The sequence below is a fragment of the Dendropsophus ebraccatus genome, chromosome 14 (genome assembly GCF_027789765.1).
Source record: "Dendropsophus ebraccatus isolate aDenEbr1 chromosome 14, aDenEbr1.pat, whole genome shotgun sequence".
Taxonomy (NCBI): Eukaryota; Metazoa; Chordata; class Amphibia; order Anura; family Hylidae; genus Dendropsophus; species Dendropsophus ebraccatus.
This window is the reverse complement of record NC_091467.1, coordinates 23,459,909-23,487,617: the sequence shown is the minus strand read 5'-3', so window position 1 is coordinate 23,487,617 and position 27,709 is coordinate 23,459,909. Positions and strand designations below refer to the sequence as shown.

Here is a 27,709-nt window from a genome sequence, read left to right as displayed (position 1 = left end):
GCCCTCGGGGGCAGGGTCCTCTCTCCTTATGTACTGGTTTGCCATTTACTATAGGCCCTTGTGGGCAGGGTCCTCTCTCCTTATGTACTGGTCTGCCATTTACTATAGGCCCTTGGGGGCAGGGTCCTCTCTCCTTATGTACTGGTCTGCCATTTACTGTAAGCCCTTGGGGGCAGGGTCCTCTCTCCTTATGTACTGGTCTGCCATTTACTGTAAGCCCTCGGGGGAAGGGTCCTCTCTCCTTATGTACTGGTGTGCCATTTACTGTAAGCCTTCGGGGGCAGGGTCCTCTATCCTTATATACTAGTCTGCCATTTACTATAGGCCCTCGGGGGCAGGGTCCTCTATCCTTATATACTAGTCTGCCATTTACTATAGGCCCTCGTGGGCAGGGTCCTCTCTCCTTATGTACTGGTCTGCCATTTACTGTAAGCCTTCGGGGGCAGGGTCCTCTCTCCTTATGTACTGGTCTGCCATTTACTATAGGCCCTCGTGGGCAGGGTCCTTACCAGTCTGCCATTTACTTTTATATTGTAGTTTTATTCTGTAACATTTTGTATGTGTACATTGTGAATGTTAATCCCTGATCATATGCACATTATACAGAGAGCCATGAGATCAGGATTATTTTAAAAATAAATAATAATAGTTAAAAAGTCTAAAAACAATGTTCAGTGCTTGTGTTAAACTCTCTGCAGCATAGTCCTCTATATACACTGCTATATTCCTAGGACATATAAGGACATGCTGTATAGAGTACTGCAGGTTTTTGGCAGCAAAGTGGTTAAGTTCTAACACAGTTACTTGCCAGTACGTCCCACATTAAAAGCTAAGGCGGCACATGGCAACAAGCCATACTCCATTCCTTGTGCGTAAATACGAGCGAGAGCCCATATTGCTGCTTAGTTTTGGGAAAAGATATTTTGGAGCCCGGGGCTAATAGTTTAGGTCGTCATACATAAACATGGAGCGGTCATACGGATCTCAGTGTTTTATATCAAGGAGATTACGGGAGTTTCTTAAGTACACCAGAGAATATTCTGCTTGCAGATCATGGCTTACTGCAGTGCTCCCATTTCGTGGCCCTTGCAGGATACAACATTATGCTTTGATAGCTGTTGGCTCTCAGGGCATGATGGGAATTGTAGTTTTGCAACAGTTGAAAGGTTATAGTGTGGGAAGAAGCCTTTACAACAAAGTAAACTCTCAATGGCTATTTATATGGCACTGTAACAAACAGGAACATGTATAATTAATATGTTGAGCGAATCTGGCCAGTAGGAAATGATAAGGCTGGTGGTCCTTAGGATGGGTATGATCTATCACACTGGTAACAATGGGTAGAGGCAGGGCCGGCTCCAGGTTTTTGTGGGCCCTTGGTCGAGAGAGCCTCGGCGGGCCCCTTTGAATAGCAAATTATATGGCATCATTGTTAGAGGGTCTCTAGCTCTTGATTCTGTGTAGTGGATCAGCTGTGTTATATACTTATTACCCCCCCTCCTGTTTGAGTGTGTATATATCTATCTCTCGAGCACATATATACACACACTCATACAGTAGGAGGATAATAAGTATATAATACACTGCTGTATACCTACACAGAATGGAGAGATATATACACACTCATACAGAAGGATAAAAAGTATATACTACACTGCTGATTACCTTTTTCACCTCGGGGCACACCTACCAAATAAAGTTTGACAAAATAACAAAAAAAACAACAAACATAATTCGGTAACTCACAGGTGACGTCTTCTTTGATCTGATGCGATCGCTCTCTGTTTCCTCGCCATCCGGCCCAGACCACCATGATGATTTCTTCCAGCTACAATTCTTCTCTTCAGAACCTGTGAGACAAACATCTTAGGCTCCGCACATTTCCAGCAACTTCCTTCCCTTTTCCCCGCCCATAGGCTCCTATACATTAGTAACTCCGCTGCTTGGTGTCATGTGCAGTAAAGTAAGAAGGTTTGTGTCCCCATGCTGTGCCCCCATATAGTAATAATGCCCTCTGTCCCCATAGTAATGCCCCCTGCTCTGCCCCATAGTAAATGACCCCTACCCTGTCCCATAGTAGATGACCCCTACCCTGTCCCATAGTAGATTTCCCCTGCCCTGTCCCATAGTAAATGACCCCTGCCCTGTCCCATAGTAGATGACCCCTGCCCTGTCCCATAGTAGATGACCCCTACCCTGTCCCATAGTAGATGACCCCTGCCCTGTCCCATAGTAAATGACCCCTGCCCTGTCCCATAGTAGATGACCCCTGCCCTGTCCCATAGTAGATGACCCCTACCCTGTCCCATAGTAGATGACCCCTACCCTGTCCCATAGTAGATGGCCCCTGCCCCATAGTAGATGCCCCCTGCTCTGCCTTAACACAAAACAAAAAATCATACTCACCTAATCCAAGGGACGGTCCTCTTCTTCCTGGCTTCTCCCTTCTGCTAGCAGGGACGGATCCGCTAGCAGGCGCGATGACGTCATCGCTCTGCGCCTGCTGAGGGGATCACGTCCTGAAGCGCTGCGGAGGAAGGCCCAGCCCAGGACGTCATTGAGGACGTCGCATCCGCCCAGCAACGCCACACCCCCCGGATGTCGCCAGCAATGGGGCCCGCCGCATCCCCCGTACTCACTGTCGTGCCGACAGTGAGTACGGGGGATGCGGCGGGCCCCATTGCTGGCTATATCCAGTGGCTCATTGCTCGGGCAAGTGCCGGGGGGCCCCTTGAGAGGCTGTGGGCCCCGGCACTTGCCCGAGTACGCCACGTGCTGACGCCGGCCCTGGGTAGAGGGCTTCCACAGTAAATTTCCACACTTCAAGGGCTGACACAGTGATGAGGGCTGCACAAGTGGTGTTCGTGGAGGTGGTAAATATAGTCTCTGGGGGCACAACCTGTGTTGTGTCTGACCCCATGGCACTTTGGGGCTACCATGATGGTGAGCTGCAAAGATGAGATCCAACATGATGGTGGTTTAAAGAAACTCACAGCACTCTACAGGTTCTTTCTCCTCCACTCTCTACACCATGGGTCTCCAAACTACGGCCCTCCAGCTGTTGCAAAACCACAATTCTCATCATGCCAGGACAGCTAAACAGTGGCGTAGCGACTGTGGTCGCAGCGGTCGCCGCTGCGACCGGGCCGCTACCAAGGGGGGGCCCCCCTTGCCACTGCACTGCTTCCCTCCCACTCCCTCTTGTGACCGCAAGCAATGTTTTGCTTGTGATCACAAGAAGCAGGCTGGGACGGGCCCGGGCTGTCTTGTGGATCCCCAGGGAGCTCTGTGTGCGCCGGGGGGGAAGTACTTCTGGCGCAGGGAGCATCATGTAGAAAAAAATAGGTCCCACAAAGCTCCGCCCCCTCCGTGGGAAGCCCCGCCAGCGCGTGTGACCTGGCGGCTACAGAAATCATTCAGGTGAGTACAGATTTTTTGGTTTTGAAGGGGATGATGGGGGGTGTAGTGGTATGATGATGGAACAAGAGGATGATGTGGGGTGTAGTGGTACGATGATGGAACAAGAGGATGATGTGGGGTGTAATGGTACGATGATGGAACAAGAGGATGATGGGGGGTGTAGTGGTACGATGATGAAACAAGAAGATGATGGGGGGTGTAGTGGTATGATGATGGAACAAGAGGATGATGGGGGGGTGTAGTGGTATGATGATGGAACAAGAGGATGATGGGGGGTGTAGTGGTATGATGATGGAACAAGAGGATGATGGGGGGGTGTAGTGGTATGATAATAAAGGAACAAGAGGATGATGAGGGGTGTAGTGGTATGATGATGAAGGAGCAAGAGGATGATGAGGGGTGTAGTGGTATGATGATGAAGGAACAAGAGGATGATGGGGGGTGTAGTGGTATGATGATGAAGGAACAAGAGGATGATGGGGGTGTAGTGGTATGATGATGAAGGGTGTAGTGGTATGATGATGGAACAAGAGGATGATGGGGGGTGTAGTGGTATGATGATGAAGGGTGTAGTGGTATGATGATGGAACAAGAGGATGATGGGGGTGTAGTGGTATGATGAAGGGTGTAGTGGTATGATGATGGAACAAGAGGATGATGGAGGGTGTAGTGGTATGATGATAAAGGAACAAGAGGATGATGAGGGGTGTAGTGGTATGATGATGAAGGAGCAAGAGGATGATGAGGGGTGTAGTGGTATGATGATGAAGGAACAAGAGGATGATGAGGGGTGTAGTGTTATGATGATGAACGAACAAGAGGATGATGAAGGAACAAGAGGATGATGAGGGGTGTAATGGTATGATGATGAAAGGGCAGGAGAATGAAGGGGTAGTAGTATTATGATGGAGGGGCAGGAGGATGAAAGGGGTAGTAGTATGATGATAAAGGGGCAGGAGGAGGGGACAACATGGGGGGCATCTGTAAGGGGGATAACATGGGGGGCATCTATAATAGGGACAACACAGGGGGCCATCTATAAGGGGAAACATTGGGGGGCCATCTATAAGGTGGACTACACGGGGGTGTATACAATAGGGGGATATGTACTATAAGGGTGATCACATAGTGTCAGGGCTACCTACTAAATGAGGGTGTAAAGGGGCCAATACAGATGTGCAGTGTGTAGAGAGATGAGGATGGTGCCAGAGTGAGGAGCCTAATATGTCTGTCTGGCAGATTCTGTGGATTTGTGGCTCGGAGAAGTTCTCATAACGGCCCAGGACAGATGGAGAAGATGAAAAGAGAAGAACTCCGATCAGAGAAGACGTCCCCTGTGAGTCACTTGATATAACTGCACTGTGATGTATATGGTGAGTAGAGCCTGTGTACAGTGCGTCCACCTCTATATGATTGTATGAAGTGATATTGGTCTATGTACAGAGGATTTTATTTAGTAGCAGCGGTGTTGTTAGTCAGTATGTGGTAGTGTTAATCAGTAGCAGCGGGGTGTTAGTCAGTATGTGGTGGTATTAGTCAGTAGCAGCGGTGGTGTTAGTCAGTATGTGGTAAGGGGGGGGGGGGGCAAGTTGACCTCTTGCACCAGGGCCCAAGAGATATTAGCTACGCCCCTGCAGCTAAAGCTTTGAATTTGGCTGTCCAGGCATGATGGGATATGTAGTATTGCAACAGCTGGAGGGCCACAGTTTAGAGACTCATGCTCTACACCTTCTCTAACTGTTCCTCTCATTAGAGAGGCTGGCTCAGAGCAAGCTCCTCCCTTCCCTCTGTAATTGCTGGTTAACTCTTTTGCTTCCAGCCATACCTAATATAATGCAGTTTTAATATAAAAACAGTACAAACACTATAAGGACATGTTCACACATTGTATGACACCAGCCATTCCGTGATGATCTTCACTGCAGTTGAATTCGGATGCGGGCACATCCGTGCGCGTCGGCATCCGAATTTGTCGCTGCATTCAATGGAGCGTGCTGCCGGAGCTCCATAGTGTGCACTAACAGGTTTTCTGGGGCCGCTATTCATTGAATAGCGGCTGCAGAAAACTGATGTCAGTTTTTTGCTGCGCTGCTAGGGGTGCCGGCCGGAGTGTATATTTTGTGGGACATGTATTAAAAGGCGAAAAAGGTTTTTTGCAAATATTTTATTCGCATTGGGCCAATTTGCGCCACCTTCGCCAGTGGGACGGAGAGGAGGCGTTACGGGAGGCGTGGCCTCTGCGTGCGCCGCATTTATCATTTTTCCGGGGGAAAAATTATACTGAAACCTACGCCAGCTCAGCGTAGGTTTCAGATTATTTGCACGGACGGGCTCCGTGCGTACGGGATTTATGTAGAGGCAATGCGCCTCTACATAAATCTTTTCAGCTGCGGAGCTGCGGGGACATTTGTAAGCCCGGCGTAAAAAATGCTGGACTAGGGATGGTCCGAACCTGCCGAGGTTCGGGTTCGTACGAACCTGAACTCTCGGCAATGATTCCCGCTGTCTTCCACCTCCGTGCAGCGGGTGGATACAGCCGGAGGACCACCTGGAAAACTGGGATACAGCCATAGCAATAGGCTGTATCCCAGTTTTCCAGGCGGTTCTCCAGCTGTATCCACCCTCTCCACGCAGGTGGAAGACAGCGGGAATCATTGCCGAGAATTTAGGTTTGTACGAACCCGAACCTCGGCAGGTTTGGACCATCCCTAATCTGACATGAATCAAATTAATTCAAAAATTTTTTAATGATTCAGTGATTTGACAAATTCAAGAGTCATGAGATTTATAAAGATGAATCTCTTAAGCTTGTGGTCACCACTACTAGTCCTCCACAGCTGCACATCTCCTGGATTGTCCATCATGTTGCATTCTGTATTTCTGCTCAAAACCCTATACTGCACAGGAGAAAAATAAAAATACCTATAAGGGCCCTATTGCACGGGACGATTATTGTTCAGATTATCGTTAAATCGTTCGAATCAAATGCTGCGTTTACACAGAACTATTATCGTTCAAATTCTCGCTATAACGATCGCATTTGAGTGATAATCGTTCTGTGTAAACACAGCAAACGATCAAGGGACGAGCGAAAAATTGTGCATTTTGATCTTTCAACATGTTCACAAATCGTTGTTCATCGTTCGCTAAAAATTCGCAGATCGCTTCGTGTAAACAGTCTTTCAAAGATTCACCCTATGTAAAAGATGGGCTTAAGCGATCTTAAAAACGAACGCAATACCGATTTTACTTACGAATTTTTAAAGTTTTTTCTAACGATTTATTCATCTAAACGCTGATCGTTAAAAAAAAACAAATAATTGCTTCAAAATCGTTTAACGATCGATTGGGCGAATTATCGCTTTGTGTAAACGCCGCATAAGCGATAATCGTTTGGTTAAATAGCAGTTAATGATTAACGACCAAATGAGAAATCGTTTATCGTTTAATAAGACCTGGACCTATTTTTATCGTTGCAAATCGTTCGCATTGAATAAGACGTCATTCGGTTGTTTGCAGTAGTGACGAACGCAATAGCGACGACAAGACGACCGCAAGAAGGATCATAAGTAATGATTATCGTTCCATGTAAATGGATGAACGGTTTCAGGTCTTTCGCAATAGCGTCGTTTGGATCGTTTATCGTTAACGATTATGCGAACGATAATCATCCCGTGGAATAGCGCCCTAAGGTAGAAGTCTCCACAGTGTTATAAAGGTGTTTTCAGGGCAGTTGGGGGGATTTTCACAGAATTTATTTGGTCCAAATGAAATATAACAGCAGATTATAACAAATTGGGCCTAAAATGAATTTTGGGGAAACTCTCTACTGCTAATATAACTTTGGACTTAATGTGATTAATTAGCATTAAATGGGGTTATCCAGCGCTACAAAAACATGGTCACTTTCCCCCCTACTGTTGCTGGGGAAAGTGGCCATGTTTTTGTAGCGCTGGATAACCCCTTTAATTAGTGCTATTTTGGCATAAATGGTAAAATAGCTGTATTTTCACAGCTCAAGCGTGCTCAAATAAATTGTTCGGCATTTGAATACCGGTGGCTGAAGAAGTTGGATGCAACCCCCAGGAAAACAGGGATACAGCCATAGGCCAGTGCCTGTATCCATGATTTCCCAGACTCCCTAGGGCTGCATACAACTTTTTCAGCCACCAAGATAGACAGTAGGGACTGTTGAATTTTGGCTGTAATTTTGAGTGAAAATAGGACAATGTGTGAACAGGTAAAAAAAGACATCTGGACTTTGCAAAAGCAGGTGATAAATAATGAGCTTATTCAGTATTCTGACAGTGGCAATCAGTTACAACAGTTAATTTATATAATGTGTGCACTGCCATTGACTTCAATGGAGCGCATTGTTATATTAAAAATACAGGCTTATTTTTACCTTAAAAGTATTGCCGTGTTTTAGAACAGCTGAGGGGGGCCGCTCTGACAGGAGGGGGACTTTGATGCTAACAGGTATAGTATGATCAAACTTATTCATCCATCGAACACTCTGCATTTGACTCCTAGAGGCTGGAAAAGTTGGATGCCGGAGTCAAGGGAGTCCTGGGAAATATGGATACAGCCAGTGTTGGACTGGCTACTTGGGGCCCACCAGGGAAAATGATCCTGGGGGCCCACCAATGAAGAACCATTAAGAAGCAACATGCTGACCCATTTCTATGCTGGATTGATCCGTGTCCACAACTAGTCGAATTACAACTCTAAGAATGCCGTACACTTATGAAGCTCTCAGGGTAAACTGGGAGTTGTAGTTCCAGAGAGGACAATCCTTTAATCCTTTAAGTGATGGTTGTGTAGCGGCTTTTGGTTGCTGCAATCTGAAACAACCATCAGCCCTAAAGATCCATCAATAAATCTATTTACATCACCAGCTATTATCAGGGGATTTTCCATTCAAATATACTAAAATTCCCACCATATCCTGAGGACTGTGTGTCGTCAATAAATGCTGGGAGTTGTAGTGTTTGCAGCTGTTGTAGTAGGAGGATCCTAGGGGCATTTTACACTAGAAGCTTTGTGGGAGTCCAGAATACACAGAATAGTTCTGTGGGGGCTCAGTGTATGGAAGTGACCCCAGAACATCACTAATAGGGAATACAACAAAAAAGAAAATAAAAAATTACACACATAAAGCAATGTAGTGCTGGCATATACAAGCATATATGTATCCTGTTTGTAGGCTGCATGGTACATATATGCTTATATACACCAGCACTACATTGCTGTATGGTTTACTCATGTATTGGAGTAGTACATTAGAATTCCCATTTTTCTCCAGTTCATACTGGGGTTGGTTGGTCTGAGGGGCCATTTGTTACATCATGGCCTCTTGGTGTTTATCATGTTTTTAGTGTTTTTATTTCTTGGTGTTTTTTGTATGTTGTCTACTATTTAAAATGATTTTTTTGGCTACTACATTAATTAGTGAAGTGCTGGTGTCTCTATATGACAGGTCTTTCTCTTTTGATGCAACATATATACACACTGCATCCACACACATTATACCTACAGTATATACACATACCTCCCAACAGTCCTGTTTTCGGGGTGCTGTCCCGTGGTCCTGGAACGGCACCCAATGTCCCGCATTATATGTGGCCCCACCGAAAAAAACAATAAACCAGTAACTCATCTGTCTGCCGGTCCCAGCAGCTCCTCTCCCGGCAGAGAGTACACTCCCGTCATCCTCCGGGGCGGGCAGCGGGGTATACAGACACTGACTGTGCCGGAAGTGTTCTGCAGCCTCTATCATGAATTACTTCCGGCACAGTCAGTGTCTGTATACCCCGCTGCCCGCCCCCGAGGATGACGGGAGTGTACGCTCTGCTGGGAGAGGAGCTGCTGGGACCGGCGGACAGGTGAGTTACTGGTTTATTGTTTTTCTGTTCGGGCCACACAAATGGGAGGATTGGCTACTATGTGGGGCGCTATATGGGGGGATTGGCTACTATATGGGGGGGATTGGCGACTATGTGGGAACTATATGGGGGATTGGATAATATGTGGGGCACTATATGGGGGCATTGGCTACTATGTGGGGCACTATATGGGGGGCATTGGATACTATGTGGGGCATATATGGGGGCATTGGCTACTATGTGGGCACTATATGGGGGATTGGCTACTATGTGGAGCACTACATGGGGATTGGCTACTATGTGGGGCACTATATGGGGGCATTGGCTACTATGTGGGGGCATTGGCTACTATGTGGGGCACTATATGGGGATTGGCTACTATGTGGGGCACTTTATGGGGGCATTGGCTACTATGTGGGGCACTATATGGGGGGATTGGCTACTATGTGGAGCACTATATGGGGGATTGGATACTATGTGGGGCATATATGGGGGCATTAGCTACTATGTGGGCACTATATGGGGGATTGGCTACTATGTGGGGCATATTTGGGGGCATTGGCTACTATGTGGGCACTATATGGGGCATTGGCTACTATGTGGGGCACTCTATGGGGGATTGGCTACTATGTGGGGCACTATATGGGGGGATTGGCTACTATGTGGGGCACTATATGGGGGCATAGGCTACTATGTGGGGCAATATATGGGGGATTGGATACTATATAGGGCATTTTTGGGGGGGATTGGATACTGTATAGGGCACTATTCAGTCAGCAGCATGTGGCTATGGAGGGTCGCTATGGGGGCGTGGCTATGGGGACCGCGGTGCACATGTCCCTCTTTGCTCTTTGCAAAAGTTGGAAGGTATGTATACACACACTGTAGATTCAGACACACGACTACACATATATACCCTCTGCACCCCCACACATTATACCTATATATACACACGCTGCAGATTCAGTCTCACACACACACACACACACACACATATATATACCCTCTGCACCCCCAAACATTATACCTGCACACACACACACTGTAGATTCAGTCACACACACACACACACACACACACACACACACGTTTATACCCTCTGCACCCCCACACATTATACCTATATACACACACACACACTGTAGATTCAGTCACACACACACATATATACCCTCTGCACCCCCACACATTATACCTGCACACACACACACACACACACACACTGTAGATTCAGTAGAATCTTCACTGTAGACTTATGGCTCTATTAGATGGAGCAATTATTGCCCCAATCCAGCCAGCCAATTATGGCTCCGTGTACTAGAGATATCGGGTGCCGACCGTGTATCGCTACGTGTGATAGCGATGTGCAGCTGACGGCTGACCATTCACCAAACAGTTTACATTATCTGTCCAAGTTCCTGGTGTTTTCAGCTCAGACAGGCTGCTTTAAAGCTGCAGCGTGCGGGAGAGGAAGCAGAGCACAGGGGAACAAGGATAGGTAATGTAAGAGGACCATAGCCGTGATGCTAGCATGTAAGGCATGAGGCTGCTTAGGCCCCCATTCGCAGGAGAGTACACAAGACAGGTCGGGGCCACTAGAAGTTGAATATAGTGTTAAAGCACGTGATTTATAGTTGTTTTTCACTATATAACATTTTCTGCTATTCTTTTAAAGGGAACCTGTCACCAAGACAATGCTATCTAATCTTTTGACATCCTGTTATAGAGCAGGAAGAGCTGAGCAGATTAATATATATATATATATTTGTGGGAAAATATTCAGTATAACTTGTAAATAATTCATAGAAATCCCTGATCATTCTGTGATAAGGAGTCCAATGGGCGGTGTCAGTCAGTGACCTGGACTCTTTAGCATGGAAACATCAGAGATTTCAATCAATAAATTACAAGTCATACTGAATCTTTTCCCATAAAGATACATATCAATCCGCTCAGCTCCTTCTGCTCTTTAACATGATGCTGATAGCTTAGACAGCATTTTCATAGTAACAGGTGCCCTTTAAAGCTTTAAACCCCCAGATCACCTCTTAATGACAACCTTACATGAAAACTATATAGGAATGTGATTCGATGCAAGTGAATGGCACGTGAGCTCTTATACAAGGTAGAAGCAGAAGGAATGAAGACATCTGGGAGATCTGCTAGTACAACTCTCCTCATCCAGTGTAATGTTTATAGCAACAATAATTAGCGACAGATGATTGATGGTATCTCGCTCACCTAATTACACTCCAGAGCTCAGAAGAGACCGCGGGCCTAGGGGATGTGGTATTTATATACATGTAATCTGTGTCACTAGCTGACAGGCCTGATGCTCGGGATTTGGGATTGTATTGGAAATAACCTAAAAGACAAAACTCTGATAACGATTAACAAATTAAAAGGATTGTATAGATAAGCAACTCCTACTCAGCAAGGGAAATATGGGAATTAACCATATAGAGGATAGACGGGCAATATATAGGCAAAGGGGCTGTAGGTATAACAGCTTCCACTCTCCCCAGTAGACTTTCTATAAGATTTTTTAGGTGTGTAAGATGTTAAAGGTTTTTTGCCCATTCGTCCATTGTCAGCAAGTATTGTTGTGGGACAAGACGGTCGGCCTCACAATCTCTGTTCTAGTTCATCCCAAAAGTGATGGATGTGGTTTTATGGGCTATGTGACCCCTCTGTGTAACTTTACGTGGTCTCCTCTTAATGGCAGTGGCCCAATACTTTTGTCCATGTGTGGTGCACTACTACTTGACCGGTGACGTGCTGGGATGTTACTAGTGGTGGTTGGTCAGTGTAGGTGTACAGCTCAGCCAATGGTAGTGTCGTGACGCCAGTGCTAGTCCAGCACACAGGGATAATGGTAGTACCTGCTTTATAGAGTGGCTGACTGTATCCCCCTGAAATGGTCGGTGACCTGCCGGGCTGTGATGGGTCCCTTGGGCTCCTGTCATGGTAGTCCTGAGTGGCAATTGACCCACCCGGACTATCGGTACTGCCAACACCAGAAAGGGGAAAAAATAACCCAAGGTGTGTAGCGGATGTGTATAGGTGCTGATGCAGAGGACGAGATGACTGAGTCCCAGTGAATGAATAGAACAGCATGGTGGCGCAGATCATTAGGAGCACGGTGGCGCAGATCATTATTGGCATGATGGTGCAGATGATTGGGGCATGGTGGCACAGATCATTAGGGGCACGGTGGCGCAGATCATTAGAGGCATGGTGGAGCAGATCATTAGGGATATGGTGGCGTAGATCATTAGGGGCAAGGTGGTGCAGATCATTAGAGGCACGGTGGCGCAGATTAGTGGCACGGTGGCGCAGATCATTAGAGGCATGGTGGCGCAGATCATCAGGGGCATGGTGGCGCAGATCATTAGAGGCATGGTGGCGCAGATCATCAGGGGCATGATGGCACAGATCATTAGGGACATGGTAGTGCAGATCATTAGAGGCATGGTGGCGCAGATCATTAGGGGCACGGTTGCGCAGATCATTAGAGGCATGGTGGCGCAGATCATCAGGGGCATGGTGGCGCAGATCATTAGAGGCATGGTGGCGCAGATCATCAGGAGCATGGTGGCACAGATCATTAGGTGCACGGTGGCGCAGATCATTAGGGGGCATGGTTGCGGAGATCATTAGAGGCACGGTGGCGCAGATCATTAGGGACATGGTAGTGCAGATCATTAAAGGCATGGTGGCGCAGATCATTAGGGGCATGGTGGCCCAGATCATTAGGGGCATGGTGGCCCAGATCATTAGGGGCATGGTTGGCACATAGTTTATTGGGGAAGAGTGGGACAGTTAATTAGGGGCATGGTAGCACAAATCAGAGGCATTGTGGTACAGTCCATTGGTGTATGGTGGCATATATCATTAGGGGCAGTGGAACAAATTATTGGGGCAGTGGCACAGTTTATTATGGTTTGGTGGCATTGTTCAATGGGGAAGTGGCTCAAGTTGCATCATTAATTAACAGAGGTCACAGTGGCACAATGAATTACTAAATATTCTATATTCACCTGTTTTAGCCGTGTTGTGTCCAGTACTGCCGCTCGGGTCCTCCACTCGACCTTTTCTTTTATTTCCCTGGGCAGAAGTTATGCCCATATACCCAATACATTGCTTCTGGGTCCTGTGCCATCTACTGCTGAGGCTGGTGACTGGCTGCAAGGTATAAAGGCATATCATCTCTGCAGGGAAGTGTATAAAGGAGACAGAGAAGACCAGAGAAGGAGCACTGGACACAACAGGGATAAAACAGGTTAGTGTAGAGGTTAAGGGTGCAGAGACTACTACATCTGAACAGTAAACTCTGCATAGCTAAGAAGTGACTGGAAGAAGTTTTCATTGCAGCCTGGGATGGATGGAGAAGAAAAAAAAGAATTAACAACTCCGAACAGACAAGACGTCATTTGTGAGTCACCATATGAGAGGGCAAGCTGATCTTCTGCACAAAGGGCCTGTAAGCAGTTAGCTATGTCCCTACATATAGGATGGATAGATAGATAGATAGATAGATAGATAGATAGATAGATAGATAGATAGATAGATAGATAGATAGATAGATAAATAGATAGATAGATAGATAGATAGATAGATAGATAGATAGATAGATAGATAGATAGATAGACAGACAGGAGATATGGTGCGTTTACACAGAAAGATTTATCTGACAGATTTTTGAAGCCAAAGCCAGGAATGGATTTGAAAAGAGGAGAGATTTCAGTTTTCCTTTATGACCTGTTCCATGTTTATAGTTCATTCCTGTCTTTGGCTTTTATGATCTGTCAGATAAATCCGTCTGTGTAAACACACCAATAGATTGATTGATAAAAGATAGATAGGAGATATTCAGATAGGAGATAGATAATAGATAGATAAATAGATAGATAAATAGGAGATAGATAGATAGATAGATAGATAGAAGATAGATAATAGATAGATAGATAGATAGATAGATAGATAGATAGAAGATAGATAGATAGATAATAGATAGATAGAAGATAATAGATAGATAATAGATAGGAGATAGATAGATAGATAGATAGGAGATAGATAGATAGATAGATAGATAGATAGATAGATAGATAGATAGAAGATAGATAGATAGATAGATAGATAGATAGGAGAAAGATAGATGCTTTACATTGCGAAGGAAAATTGTAAAGTAGGCAGGATAGTGGCAGTGACACTAAGCTCTGGGTTTGGTTTCTCACCAGGATAACATCTGCTTGTTATTTGTATATAATCCCTCATGCTCTGGGCACTTCATGTCTTCTCCCACAATCTAAAAAAATCTAAATCTAAATGTCTGCTCTTTAAATTGTCCTCCAAGAAAGTCTCAAATTAGAACATCTCTGAGCTCTGAGCTTGGGACTGCAGAACCTCTTTGAGAGGAGAAAATCATTCATTATAAATTTCCATGTTTTTCCTCACAAGCCTTTCATGTGGCTTTCGCCATGGATTCCGAAGCAGATTCGCAGGCGGTTTTACCCTTTGCCCAGAAATGGGTGAAATCTGCGTCTAACCTGTAATAATCGGCTGCAGATTTGGAGATTTGTTCCACAGGGTGCGTGTAGGGGTTTTGTATGAATAGAATCATTCCCCACAATAATATCAACATTATTACTTTTCAGGTCCCGGACTCCTGAAGACAAGGCGAAGGGACACTCACTCTGTGAGGCTTCAACGGGATATTCGCGATGGGCAGAATAAGATGGACACAAGCCTTGGGGGTGAAACCCTGCCGAATGACTCTCCACCTGATAACAGGGCACAAATCCTAGTGAGTAGCGGATAGTTGTGATAAGGGAAGCACTTCGCTTGGCTCGGCTATCGGCTTGTCAGCTCTGGGTGCCTAGAAAAGCTGATCTAGATCCAGTCCTGGGAAACTGAGAAAAGTTTCCCAGGACCGAATCCAGCTTTTCCAGACATGGAGTTCACATGGAGTTCAAAGGCAGCAGGCTGACAAGCCGACGGTTGAGCTTAACACAGCGACTGGCTGTGCTAGCACTGTAAATTTGCTCATCCCTAGTTGTGATCCTACTGATTTTAATAATTAACACTTACAGATATGCTTTACAGCAAACTCCATGGACAAAGGTGCAATAGACTGGAACTGACCTTTTTGGCCTCAATGGGAGAATTTTTGAGGCATGCTCTATGACTTGTGTGGTGGTCACTGTGCAGGGAGGGGCAGGCTGAGCTCTGACCATCACATATTGTGAAGGGATTGATCCGATCTAGAGTTTAACAAACTTCAAGCACATTTGCCCAAACCCGAACTCTCAGCAATTTATTACCGGTAGCTGGAGAAGTTGGATGCAGCCCTAAGGCTGCCTGGAAAACATGGATACATGGACTAAATCCAACTTCTTCATTTGGTTATCAAATGGTGTTTGGGTTTTGACGAATCTCAGCGTGCTCGATATTTGCTCATCTCTAACCCCATCCTATCAATCTACTGGTGTTACTATTCACTGTAATCCCATCTGTGATGATAGGGAGGAGATTGGTGAACAGTGTCAGCTTAAAGGAGAAGTCCGGCGAAAATTTTTATTAAAGTATTGTATTGCCCCCCAAAAGTTATACAAATTACCAATATACACTTATTATGGGAAATGCTTATAAAGTGCTTACTGCACTTACTACTGCATCAAGGCTTCACTTCCTGGATAAAATAGTGATGTCACGACCCAACTCCCAGAGCTGTGCGGGCTGTGGCTGCTGGAGAGGATGATGGTAGGGGGATGCTCAGTGTCCCTCCAGTGCCCTGTGTCCCTCACTGTCCCCCTGCCATCATCCTCTCCAGCAGCCACAGCCCGCACAGCTCCAGGAGTCGGGTCGTGACATCACCATTTTATCCAGGAAGTAAAGCCTTGATGCAGTAGTAAGTGCAGGGAAAAAAGCACTTTATAAGCATTTCCCGTAATAAGTGTATATTGGGGATTTTTATAACTTTTGGGGGGCAATACAATACTTTAATAAAAAATTTAGCCGGACTTCTCCTTTAATATTAGGGCTAGTGGTCATACCTAGTATCGAGATAGTATAATGGATAACAAGAAAAATAAAAAATAAGAAATTAGAATAGTTTCTATGGGATACCCAGTGAAGAACAAAACACATCCATTGCAAAAAACACCACATTGTTGCAGATGCAGTGTCCATTGTACCCAATATCTATGACAACAAAAATCATGGGCTGCTTCATGACATGATGTATTACCGAGGTATTCAAGGAGGTCCTGTAGCCTTTCTGTAAGACCATGTGGTTCCCGATCATATAATGATGGAAAATTGTGAAATACGATTACCGTACATGTAACATCTGGTTCTGGAGGATAAAACTGAAAGCAGCTGATAAAAACGTGAATGGAGCCTTTCAGACTACACACAACAAGTCTATTAATCCTTTAAACGGGGGGATCTGTCGGACCATCTGCATGCTATGAGCTGCAGACATGGCCTACAGATAATATTTAAATTAAAGGAATGGTACGGTTTGTAAAGCTGATTGATATCCATTCTTTTTTATAAATCATAAAAACAGATTTTCTTCCAGGCCCAAGTGTCAAAGAGGTAGGGCCAAACTGCTTAAAGTGATACTGACCCCCCCCCCCCCCCCGACACTCACTTTATTTCATCAGTGGATAGTGTCACATAGGCGGGACTTCATTGCAGTTGAGCCCCGCCTATGTGACACTATCCACAGATAAAAAGTAGTGATATACAGGCATATATGAAATGTGCAGCATCTAAGCTTGTGGATTGTGCAGACAACCATATACAGAAGGGTCGTATTACACAGGGCGATAATTGATCGGCTCGATTCGTCCGATTATCGCTCCGTGTAATAGAGACAACAATCAGCCGATGAAACGATCATTAAGTGTTTCTTTAGGCCCAGACCTAAAATCATCGGCCGCCGACCATACATCGCTATGTGTAATAGGGATCCACGGCCGACAGCTGATGATTCAACAAATAGTTAATACATTACCTGTCCACGTTTCTGGTCTTATCCTGCGCTTTGCTTCCTCCTCAGTCCCATGCTGCAGCTTCAGAGCGACCTGTCTGAGCTGACAGGCTGCTCAGCCAATCACTGGCTGCGGCGGTCCCAGCCAGTCATTGGCTGAACAGTCTGTGTGCTCAGACAGGTCGCTCTGAAGCTGCAGCACAGGGGACTGAGGAGGAAGCAGAGCACGGAGAACACTGGGAACGTAGAAAGGTAATGTAAAGAGTTAACTTAGAAAGGTAAGGTATACAGCTAACAATGTCTGTGCATTCTTTGCTAAATCAGACCCTAAGGGGGGGGGGGGGGTGACAATATCATTTTATGTGCCATCAGCATATGATTGACATGCAGGGCTTGACTCTTAGTGCCAAGCTCTGTATACAGATCACATCTCTGCATCACAGAAGAGCCTGTCACCATGTAGGCACTGTTATTAGTATACAGGGTACCAGCATGTGATCTGAATACAGGGCTTGGTGCTGTGAGTCAAGCCCTGTATGCCAATTATGCATGGCAAAGAAACGGAAATTCAGGAGGCGAGTGATGCTGTGGCACTTCAGCAGAATGACCCCACCTCTTTGACATTTGAGTCCAGAAAAAAAACTAAACAGATTTTATGACTTATGATATTCCAAAGGCAAAGCTCATTTCATAGCGCCATTATCTGTCATCACATGTCTGCAGCTTATAGCATTCAGATGGTCAGACAGATCCCCCTTTAAGGGATCACTGTACTTGTTGTGTGAAGTCTGAAAGCCTCCGTTCACGTTCTTTCTCAGCTGCTTTTAGTTTTAACCTCCAGAATAATGACCAGATGTTACATGTAAGGTATAATAAACAATAGACAGTGATTTTGCCAATGTTTTTTTTTCCTAATCCTTTTTTAAACTTTTCAGAATTTTCCTTTTTTTTTTTTTTTTTTTTGTTGTTTAAGTACATTTTGGAAAAAAAAATACAAATGTGTTTTTACAGCAAATAAACTCATTTGCAGCACGAATCACTGTAATTTTTAGATGCTGTTATTGACAGTGTTATTTTTGCGGATGAAACCTATATTTTTTTTTACCTGTTATTATAACCACATTGCAAAACCGCTGCATTCGCAGTAAAACCACATGAATTTTTCCAGACGTCCAAAATATGATAAAAATTGAAAGGCACTGGGTGAACCCAGCCTATATGGTTGTGTTTTTTTCCTTAATCCTGGCAGTGAGAATAGAAAGCCTTGTCCACATCTGGCAGTGGTGGAGCAGCATTACTCTGTACCACTACCATACCGCTGTGGTTTTACAGCAATTGGAAGTCATGTCAACTCAGTTCTACGAAATGTTCCCAAAACAGCTTCTACGGAAAACCACAATTGTGGTGCTGAATGTAAAAATTGTGAAAAAGACCTTCATGGCTTCTGTCTTTAATTGGGGAAAAAACTACAAAAAATTGCTGCTCTAGGGAAAAACAAAAACTAAAGCTCTAACATGTTCCCCAATATGTTACCAAGAAGTACGAGTAAACCTCATGCAAGCCATGTAGGTCTACAGAGATTACAAGCTTTCTATTCATTTTATTGATCTTTGTCTAAAATATTGCATGACCACCGCTCTATTCACTGCCATGGGTCTGACGGAGATTGCCCAGCAGTCGAATGGAGTGGCGGTCATACAAGTACACTTTAGTTTTTGCAACCAATGGGGGTCCTGCTGATCGGACCCCGACTGATTATATATTATAAATTATTCGGGGGGCAAAAAACATTTGATCACGACTGATTTGTCATTTTTAAAAAAAAAATAATAACTTTTGGCTTTATAATTATTTTCTTAAAGAGGATGTACCAACAGGTACATCCTCTTTAATCTGACCCACGGATTAAACGGCGCCATCACGGGGAACCGCTTTTTGGAACCGCGGCCCGGTTCCTGTGTACGGCGCCGTTCTATCCACGGGTCCCAGGCTGGTGCTGAAGCACAGGAGGCAGTGGGAGGTACATCCTCTTTAAAGCCAAAAAATATTAGTTATACTGCAAGGAGGTGGTCTAGATTTAAAAGGGTACACTGGAGGAAAAAAAAATTCAAATCAACTGCTGTCAGAAAGTTATACAGATTTATAAGTTATATTTAAAAAAAAAAATCAACTCTTCCAGTATCTATCAGCTGTTGTATGTCCTGCAAGAAGTGGTGAATTCTTTCTAGTCTGACACAGAGCTCTCTGCTGCCACCTCTGTTCATGTCAGGAATTGTTTAGAGCAGGAGAGGTTTTCTGGTTCAATGTTTTTATTAGGTTTTTTAAGAACATATTACAAAAGGGAAAATCTATAAGCACTGACTTTAGTGCCAACAGTAAAGTTAACATGTTTGTACAACAAGCTAACATATGGGTTAACAAAGAATATAGAAACAACAGTAATAACATTCGGTATATTATATAGATATAAAATATTTGCTGCTGCTCTGGACAGTTCTTGACATGGACAGAGGTGGCAGCAGAGAGCACTGTGTCAGACTGGAAAGAATGCACCACTTCCTGCAGAGCATACAGTAGCTTTAGATTTTTAAATAGAAGTAAATTACAAATCTAACTTTAACACCAGTTGATTTGAGAACATTTTTTTCTCCACCATACCTCTTTAAATAAAGTTTTAGTCACACTGGTATTTCTGTTCAGATTTACCAGGTATCGCCTGACACTGATGGGTAGAGTAGAAGAGTCTGCTGCACTATTCTTTTCAATAAAAAATAAATAAAATAAAAACAATCATATTCAACACTGATCCACTAGGAATAGAATGTATGGTGCCAGAAAGAACAGAGTTCTCGACAAAGTATTCTTTTTCCCTTTACAGGAGAACAGTCACCAATACTATTCATCAAGAGTGCTGGGACCTACGGAGTTAAAAGATCAGAACTTGTTGGCGGATTTACTGCAAGAAGACTCCAAAAAGGCCACAGTGCTTACCATCCTATCCAGTGCACACAGGCAAGCCTCGGTGAGACCTGTGCTGAGCATTAGACTGAACTGAAACTACTCAGGTTGACCCCATGAGCGATGGGTTTGTTGGATATAAGTATAAAGTGTATAGGGATTAAAAGTAGTCATTCATCAGTCTTTATACAGTATTCTTTCCACAGGAAAAGCATTAGTGATATGCCTCTAAACCGATATTTTTCTGGGGAAAATGAGTGAATATATAAGTAAATTCAACAATAGCAGGAAGAGGTACAAACTATAAAATAAAAGGACTGTGCCAAACACCATAAATCTTAGTTTCTTAGATCCTTCTGAATAGCACACAAGAAAGGCTGGATACTAGAAAATAACTAGGGGGTAATAGAAAAAAAAAACATACTTACCTAACCTGGGTCCCCTCCTCTTCTTTTTTCTACCTGCTTCTGAGATCAGTGCTCAGGGGCAGGACTTGCCATCTCAGCCAATCACAAGCAGCAAAAATGTCCTGTCTCAGCCAGTGATTGGCTAAGGGGGCAAGCCCTGCCCTCAAGCACTTGACTCAGAAGCAGAAAGAAGAAAAGAGACCAGAAAGAGACCAGACAAAGGTGATTTTTTTTTTTCTCCCTACCCAGGCAAAATAGTACTTTTACTTTAGGGTTGGAACACCCCTTAGGGTAAATTCACACGGGCGTATCCGCAGCGGATTTAACGTATGTTATGTAAATCCCGGCCCCATAACCCTCGCCTCCCGGGATGATACATTACCGGCAGAACGATCCGGCCACATCTGAGGCTCCCGGAGGTCCCGTGCAGCCAATCAGTGACTGTGGCGGGGCCGTGCACTAATTGGTTGCGCGGGACCTCTGGGAGCCGGGAGCCTCAGATGCGTCCGGATTGTGCTGCCGGTAATGTATCATCCCAGGCTAATGGGGCCGGGATTTACATATTGGCAGCGGGATGACAATCCCGCTGCGAGTATGTAATCACATTGAAATTCACAGGGAAGGTATCCACTGCGGATTTAGCTGCGAATTCGCAGCCCTAAATCCGCTGCAGATACGCCTGTGTGAATTTACCCCTAAAGATCAAATACATCATGATATTTTTAAACAACATTCCTATAGGACATGGCCAGATCCATTATCATATCCAGATAAAAATCTATTTTACCATTCTGTTACATACTATTACTACCTTTAGGCAATATGTTCAGGGGTGTAGCTAGGATTCACGGGGCCCCATAGCAAAAAATTTTAAGGGGCCTCCCTCCCCTACGCACAACACAAAGCACTGCATATATATATTGTGGTCAGAGGCAGAATCCTGGCTGCTGCCACAAGAGTGACTGGCAGTGCACTGTTTTTACCTATAAGGGCCCATTAAGAGCCCTTATGGTTAAATACATAGGTGCAGGAGCAGACTACCTTCTGCTTAACCCCCTTACTGTAATGTGTAAGTGAGCCAAAGTTTAGAGGACAATGAGATATCTGCTTTACTGCTGGTGCACTGATAAGCCCTGACCTCTGCAGGGAGCTCTGAATATTTTCCTACTTGATTGCCTAGCTGGAGAACAGAGGTCAGAGGTTATCATTGCAGTGAAGCAGAGATCTCTGTCTTCTGCTTGTTAACCCCTTTTTTGTGTTGCATCATGTAAGTAAACATTGGGTCACACACTGCAGTACATAAGGGGTTAAACAGAAGGACACTAGCTCTTACCTTCTCCCCCGGGCCCCCCTCCTGCACGGGTCCCATAGCAACTGCCTACCCTGCCTCTATGGAAGCTACACCACTGATTATGTTGTAGTGTAGCATTCTTACTTGTATGTTTTTGTTTTGGTAACCTGTAACCAGAGTTACATTCTACGCTATTACTCCTTTTCATCTACTTTCTATACATTATATACCTGTTTTTTTATTTGTTTACAGAGAGTTGTTCTTTCCTTTCACTTCCCTTTCTATGGACATCCATTGAGGGACATCACCATAGCTAATGAAGGTGAAGGAAATGTAATAGTACTGTTTTGTCGGTCATTTTATTACGTATTATAGGCTGTAAGTAATATCTGAATTACCTTCAGGTTATATCATTATGGGCGATGACGTTCATAACACTCCAACCATAACACAATATGTCGCTCCTCTCATGGCAAATTTCAACCCAACTTACTCCAAGGAATCTACAATCAAGTACAAGGACAATGGTGAGTGCAGAAACCTCTCCAAAGTATCTACACACTGACTATAGTATTCTGTAAGAGGTTTTTATTTCTATTACATCCTATGTATATAGACTTTCTTTAAAAGCCCAATAATAACTGGACGCCCAATAGAGGTTTCACTCTCTACACTTTGTATCGTCTCTCTGACAGGTACATGCGTTGTGGTTCAGTGGAACAAGGTTCGCCTCCACGAAAGACAAAACGCTGGAAGCTTCACTTTTCAAGCTGCGTTATTTAATGATGGACGGATTGTGTTTGGGTATAAAGAGGTATATATCCAATTATTACTAATGAATAGCAAATACTATATTGTTGATGGACTAATTGTATTAGATCTGGATGCAATACAACACGGTAGATGAATGACGTCCTGTTGTAGTGAAGTGTCATAATTCTGTAAATTCCTTCACCCCCTCCTGGCACCATGAAATATGAGGCTTGGTGAAGGTTCTGTATATTACTCACTTGGCCCTCGCTCACTGGCGCCATGCTTTGCTCCGGCCCCCTCGTACCAGGAGATGTTGTACACCAGAAATTAAGAGGCGCCGCTGTGTCATTTAGTTTCCCTGGCCGATTTATCACTCCGACATACAGAAGTAAAAAGCAAAAAAAAAAGAAAAGAACATAGATAGCAATAAGTAGCTGTGCCATTTTGAAAGAAAACATATTGCCTTTTATTGCTGGGCATAAAACAACCTATTAATCAGCAGTGAACTATACTGCATTACAACAGGTGGCATTTCCATTTCCTCCTGGCTTGTAGCTGTATCGTACTGTTCTATGAGCAGTGATCCCATATATTACTGAGATATAGTCACAGTTCCTTGTTCTAGGGCTGTGATAATTAGTCATGAATTAACTTGCCAAACAACCAGGTGTGTCCAAACCCAAACGCTCGGCATTGACTGATCCATTATAATCAATGGAAGGTTGAGGATGCATTCCAATGCTGAACATTCAGGTTCATCAGGACCCAAACACACAGCATTTGACTCTTGGTTGTTGGAGAAGTTGGATGCAGCCCAAGCAACATATGGATACAACCACAGGCCATAGGAGGTATTCATGTTCTCAGGACTTCCTAGGGCAGCATCCAATTTCTCCGGCCACTGAGAGTCAAATGCTGAGTGTCTGGGTTCGGATGAACCTGAATGTTTGTTAATGGAATGCATCCTTAACCCTCCATTGATTTACAGTATAACATTAGAGTTATAACCATTAATCATAAAGAAGTAAGTGCTGTTCACTTGTGGCCAAAAATAAAGGCTATGGGGGAGACTTATCGAACTGGTGTAAAGTAGAATTGTCTTAGCAACCAATCAGATTCCACCTTTCATTCCTCACAGATAATTTGGAAAATAAAAGGTGGAATCTGATTGGTTGCTAGGGGCAACTGAGCCAATTCTACTTTACACCAGTTTAATAAATCTCCCCCTATGTTCAAAGTAACACAGAAGTCCGCTGGCAGAAAGAGACCACATAGTCCACCTAGTCACCTAGCTCTTGCAACAGCTGGAGGGCCGCAGGTTCCTCATCCCTGGACTAGGTGGACAAATCCTCACATTATATCCTTTTTATTTTTTTGTCTTAGGACAGATAGGTTCCCCCCCAGACATGACTTAATTTCCTTACTGTGAATTAATCACAATATCTACTGGAAGCATCTAGTACTCTTTCAGTAAAATCAAAGCTTTTTTATTTTTGGTCATTGTTTCATATTTTCCCTAAAAATTCATCCATTGATTCTAACTCTTCTGCAGATTCCTCTACCAGTACAGAACATCAGTTCTGAGCAGAACCCTGTGAAATCCGGCCTCTCTGATGCTTATGTACTCTATGATCCTTTCTTAGAAAGTTCAGGTTAGTTGTAAATATTGTAAATATTATGTTGTCATGATTGTAAGGGTCCAATGTCTTAGACTGTTACCGATCATGAGAATCAATCGGTGCTGTGGTTCCTCCATTGTTTTTCCCTATATTGTGGCACGTCAGACATCCGGATGTGAAGGTAACTAAAGCGAACCCCATTTGTTGAAGAGAGCTGTATAACAGATCCCTTGCACAATGCACTGTCAGGGAAAATGTATGAAGGGTCCACAGTAAAGATGAACGAACTTACAGTAAGGTCACGTTTGCACAAACCTGATTGATCGGCAATGGAATCCTGGTACCTATAGAAGATGCTTATATACCAGCGCATCAGAACTCCCCACAGCATACTATGGAGCGTGCAGCCAGAGCCGCTCGCTCCATAGTGTGCACTGACATGGTTTTCTATGGCCGCTATTCAATGAATTGCGGCCATAGAAAACTGACATGTCAGTTGTTTGCAGCGCCACTAGGGATCCCTGTCGGAGAGTATTCCATGTGTATACACTCCGTCCGGGATCCCATAGACTGAGAGGTAAGGTATATTTTCGGAACAACAACGGCCGTGATTTTACGAAAATATACGATGTGTGAACATAGCCTTAAAGTGATACTGTATCCACTAACCCACCCCTCAAACTGCTGGTACCATCCATTTGATGACAGTAAGCCCTTCCTGGTTCTGTCTCTTAAAATGCACCAAGTGCCTTGGTTAGGGTAAAAAATTATCTGCAGAAGCTGAGTCAATGAGGTGTGGCCAAGAGCTTCCATGCCCTAGGCCACACCTCATTGACTTGGCTGCTGCAGATTAAAAGATCATTTTTACCCTAACCAAGGCACTGGGTGCATTTTAAGAGACAGAACTAGGAAGGACTTACTGTCATCAAATGGACGGTACCAGCAATTTGGGGGGGGGGGGGGAATATGGTATCACTTTAATAAATAGAAACAGATATACGTGTGATTGTTATATGTCCTTATGTTTTTCTCCTGTCGTACAGAATCCTGGAGGCGATCTATCTACCAGTATCATCGGGTACAGGTGGACCTTGATAGGATTGCGAGTGAAACAGTTGTGGAATTCACCCCTCTACCAAGTAATCTTATTATGTAATATATGACAGCATATGAAAGTCTAATTTCTCCACTTCCAGCATCATCCTGCTCCCTTGCATTCTGCTTGTAAGACATTAGAATCTCAGTGATCACCCAGCAATAGACATGAGAGAAGCCGTGAAAATGTGTTCCAATCTATAGATTATTTTAGCAAAAGACACAATGGAGATTGAAATAAGAAGGTGTTGAGCGCAAGTGGAGCATGGAATTTTTTTTTTTTTTTAATTAATTTACAAATCTATATAACTTTTTGAAACCAATCTATTTCAAAGAATTATTTAACATAAATTGGAGTGCCCCTTTAACACAAATTAACCTTTTATCAAAACTGTGTAAACTAAACCTTGGAATAGTCTGATATCTCAACATTGCTACCACAGTAGTTTAGTAGGTGAAATTAAGGATAAGATCAGTGCTCAGCTTCAGGATACAATAGTGGATCAAACACAGTGTACAATGACTTCTCCCATACATCACCTTGTAATAATTCCCATACATGGGATTTCAGCTGCTCAGGAAACTTCCTTACACGGATAGGAGAATGTCTCAAGGACAAAACTATTGGGTAGTTCTGGTAAACCATATAACGCATAGTACTGGTATTTCCCCCGTTTCTATACATTTCCTTCCTTTGGCATAAAAGCTTCCAAGGGTAACATGAAACTTAAAGAAAATGGCATTGTTTCTATACAGATGCCTGACCATGTAATTTATGTACTGTACTATAATGGCACTAAGTGTACCCTCCTTGAATCCAGCATGCCTGCAGCACACCACCTGTGACCAGTGTCTGACCACTTCTTCCAGCCTCAACTGCAGCTGGTGTCACGTCCTACAGAGGTGAGCCTGTATAACCATATCATAGGGTTAAAGACTTAAAGGTTTAAATGGAAACTGTAACTTTGACATGTCGTAGAGTGTATAGACCAATCTCTATAAAGAGTTGGAACCCATTTACCTTATAATCATGTAAAAGGGCCAGTGATCAGCTGATCTGATCTTTTGTTCGAATTATAAAATCATGGTCATCGCCAGCAATAGATACAGTGGAAACATCTTTCTGTGTAAACAGGGGGTCGTATTTAAATGGCTGCACGAATGATACAGTGATTGTTTGTGCAGCCCAGCTACGCAATAAATTGTGCCTTGTAAAGACACTGCAAGAGAATGCTGATCTCGCTAAACAATGCCTCTTTGCGGTCGTACTCAGCTGCATATCAGGTCATGTAGAAGGAGCCTTAGATATGTTAAAGGGGTTTTTCTGTGTAAGACAACTTTTAATATACTGCTTCTGTTATATAGAAAACAAAAAAGAGCCTATGCTTATGTGTTCCCCCAGTGTTCTCCTGCGGGTCTCCGGTATCCCTTGCTGACCGCAGCCACCTCAGAGATGAACTCATCTTGGGAGTGGCAGCCCGCTCAGCAAATCACTGGCTGCGGTGCTGTCCCATCTCAGTCAGGGAGTGGCTGAGCGGGCTGTCACTCCCGAAATGAGTTTGTGTCCAAACTGGAGGTGGCTGGGATCAGCAAGGGACACCAGAGACCCGGAGGAGGACATGGCGAAGCGTCGAGAGGTAAGCATAGGCTCTTTTTTACTTTCTATATACCGTGTTTCCCCGAAAATAAGACGCCCTCTGAAAATAAGACACCCCACCTACTGTACCCTCTAACCTAAAGTAAGGCACCCCCCAAAAGTAAGGCACCCCCTACTCTACACTAGCGCACCCCCGAAAGTAAGGCATTCCCCTCCTGCCGCGCCACTCACATCCCCGCAAGTCCACGAGTCCTCCACACGTCCCAACGTTGACGCCGCTGTACTCCTGACCCGACGCCGACACACTCCTGACCCAAAGCCGACGCACTCCTGACCTGACGACACACTGCCGACCCGATGCTGATGGTGAGTATTCTGGGGAGGTCCGGGGAGAAGTCTCCGGAAATAAGACATCCCCCGAAAATAAGACACACCTGTTTTGGGGGGGAAGAAAAATATAAGGCAGCGTAACAGCAGCAATATATTGATGTCTAACCTTATACAAAAGTTGTCTAACGCCGGACAACCCATTAAGGTGGCTACATAGATTAGATGAACTGGATAATTTCAGAGGACATTATCAAATAGAGATTTGAGCAACTAGGGGATATGTCAAATCAGTAGGGGTATGAATTTTGGGGTCCCCACCAATCAAAGAAAATGGGAAGGGGGGGGGGGCTCTGTT

At 44.3% G+C, this 27,709-nt stretch overlaps 2 protein-coding genes across 3 annotated transcripts in view; one reads left to right on the top strand and one right to left on the bottom strand.

Annotated features, from left to right (window-relative positions):
- Nucleotides 1-27,709, bottom strand: part of LOC138772168 (dickkopf-related protein 3-like) — a 114,196-nt gene that overhangs the window by 33,458 nt on the left and 53,029 nt on the right. The gene's annotated exons all lie outside the window — the stretch shown is intronic.
- The window catches only part of PLXDC1 (plexin domain containing 1), a 60,178-nt gene that overhangs the window by 3,850 nt on the left and 28,619 nt on the right, over nt 1-27,709 (top strand). For both annotated transcript variants that reach the window (XM_069952360.1, XM_069952359.1), the window contains exons 2-9: nt 14,963-15,111; nt 20,183-20,326; nt 22,213-22,282; nt 22,365-22,487; nt 22,656-22,774; nt 24,266-24,365; nt 25,376-25,471; nt 26,249-26,330. In XM_069952360.1, the coding sequence (XP_069808461.1) occupies nt 14,963-15,111; nt 20,183-20,326; nt 22,213-22,282; nt 22,365-22,487; nt 22,656-22,774; nt 24,266-24,365; nt 25,376-25,471; nt 26,249-26,330 (883 nt within the window). The remainder of the gene's footprint in view (nt 1-14,962; nt 15,112-20,182; nt 20,327-22,212; nt 22,283-22,364; nt 22,488-22,655; nt 22,775-24,265; nt 24,366-25,375; nt 25,472-26,248; nt 26,331-27,709) is intronic.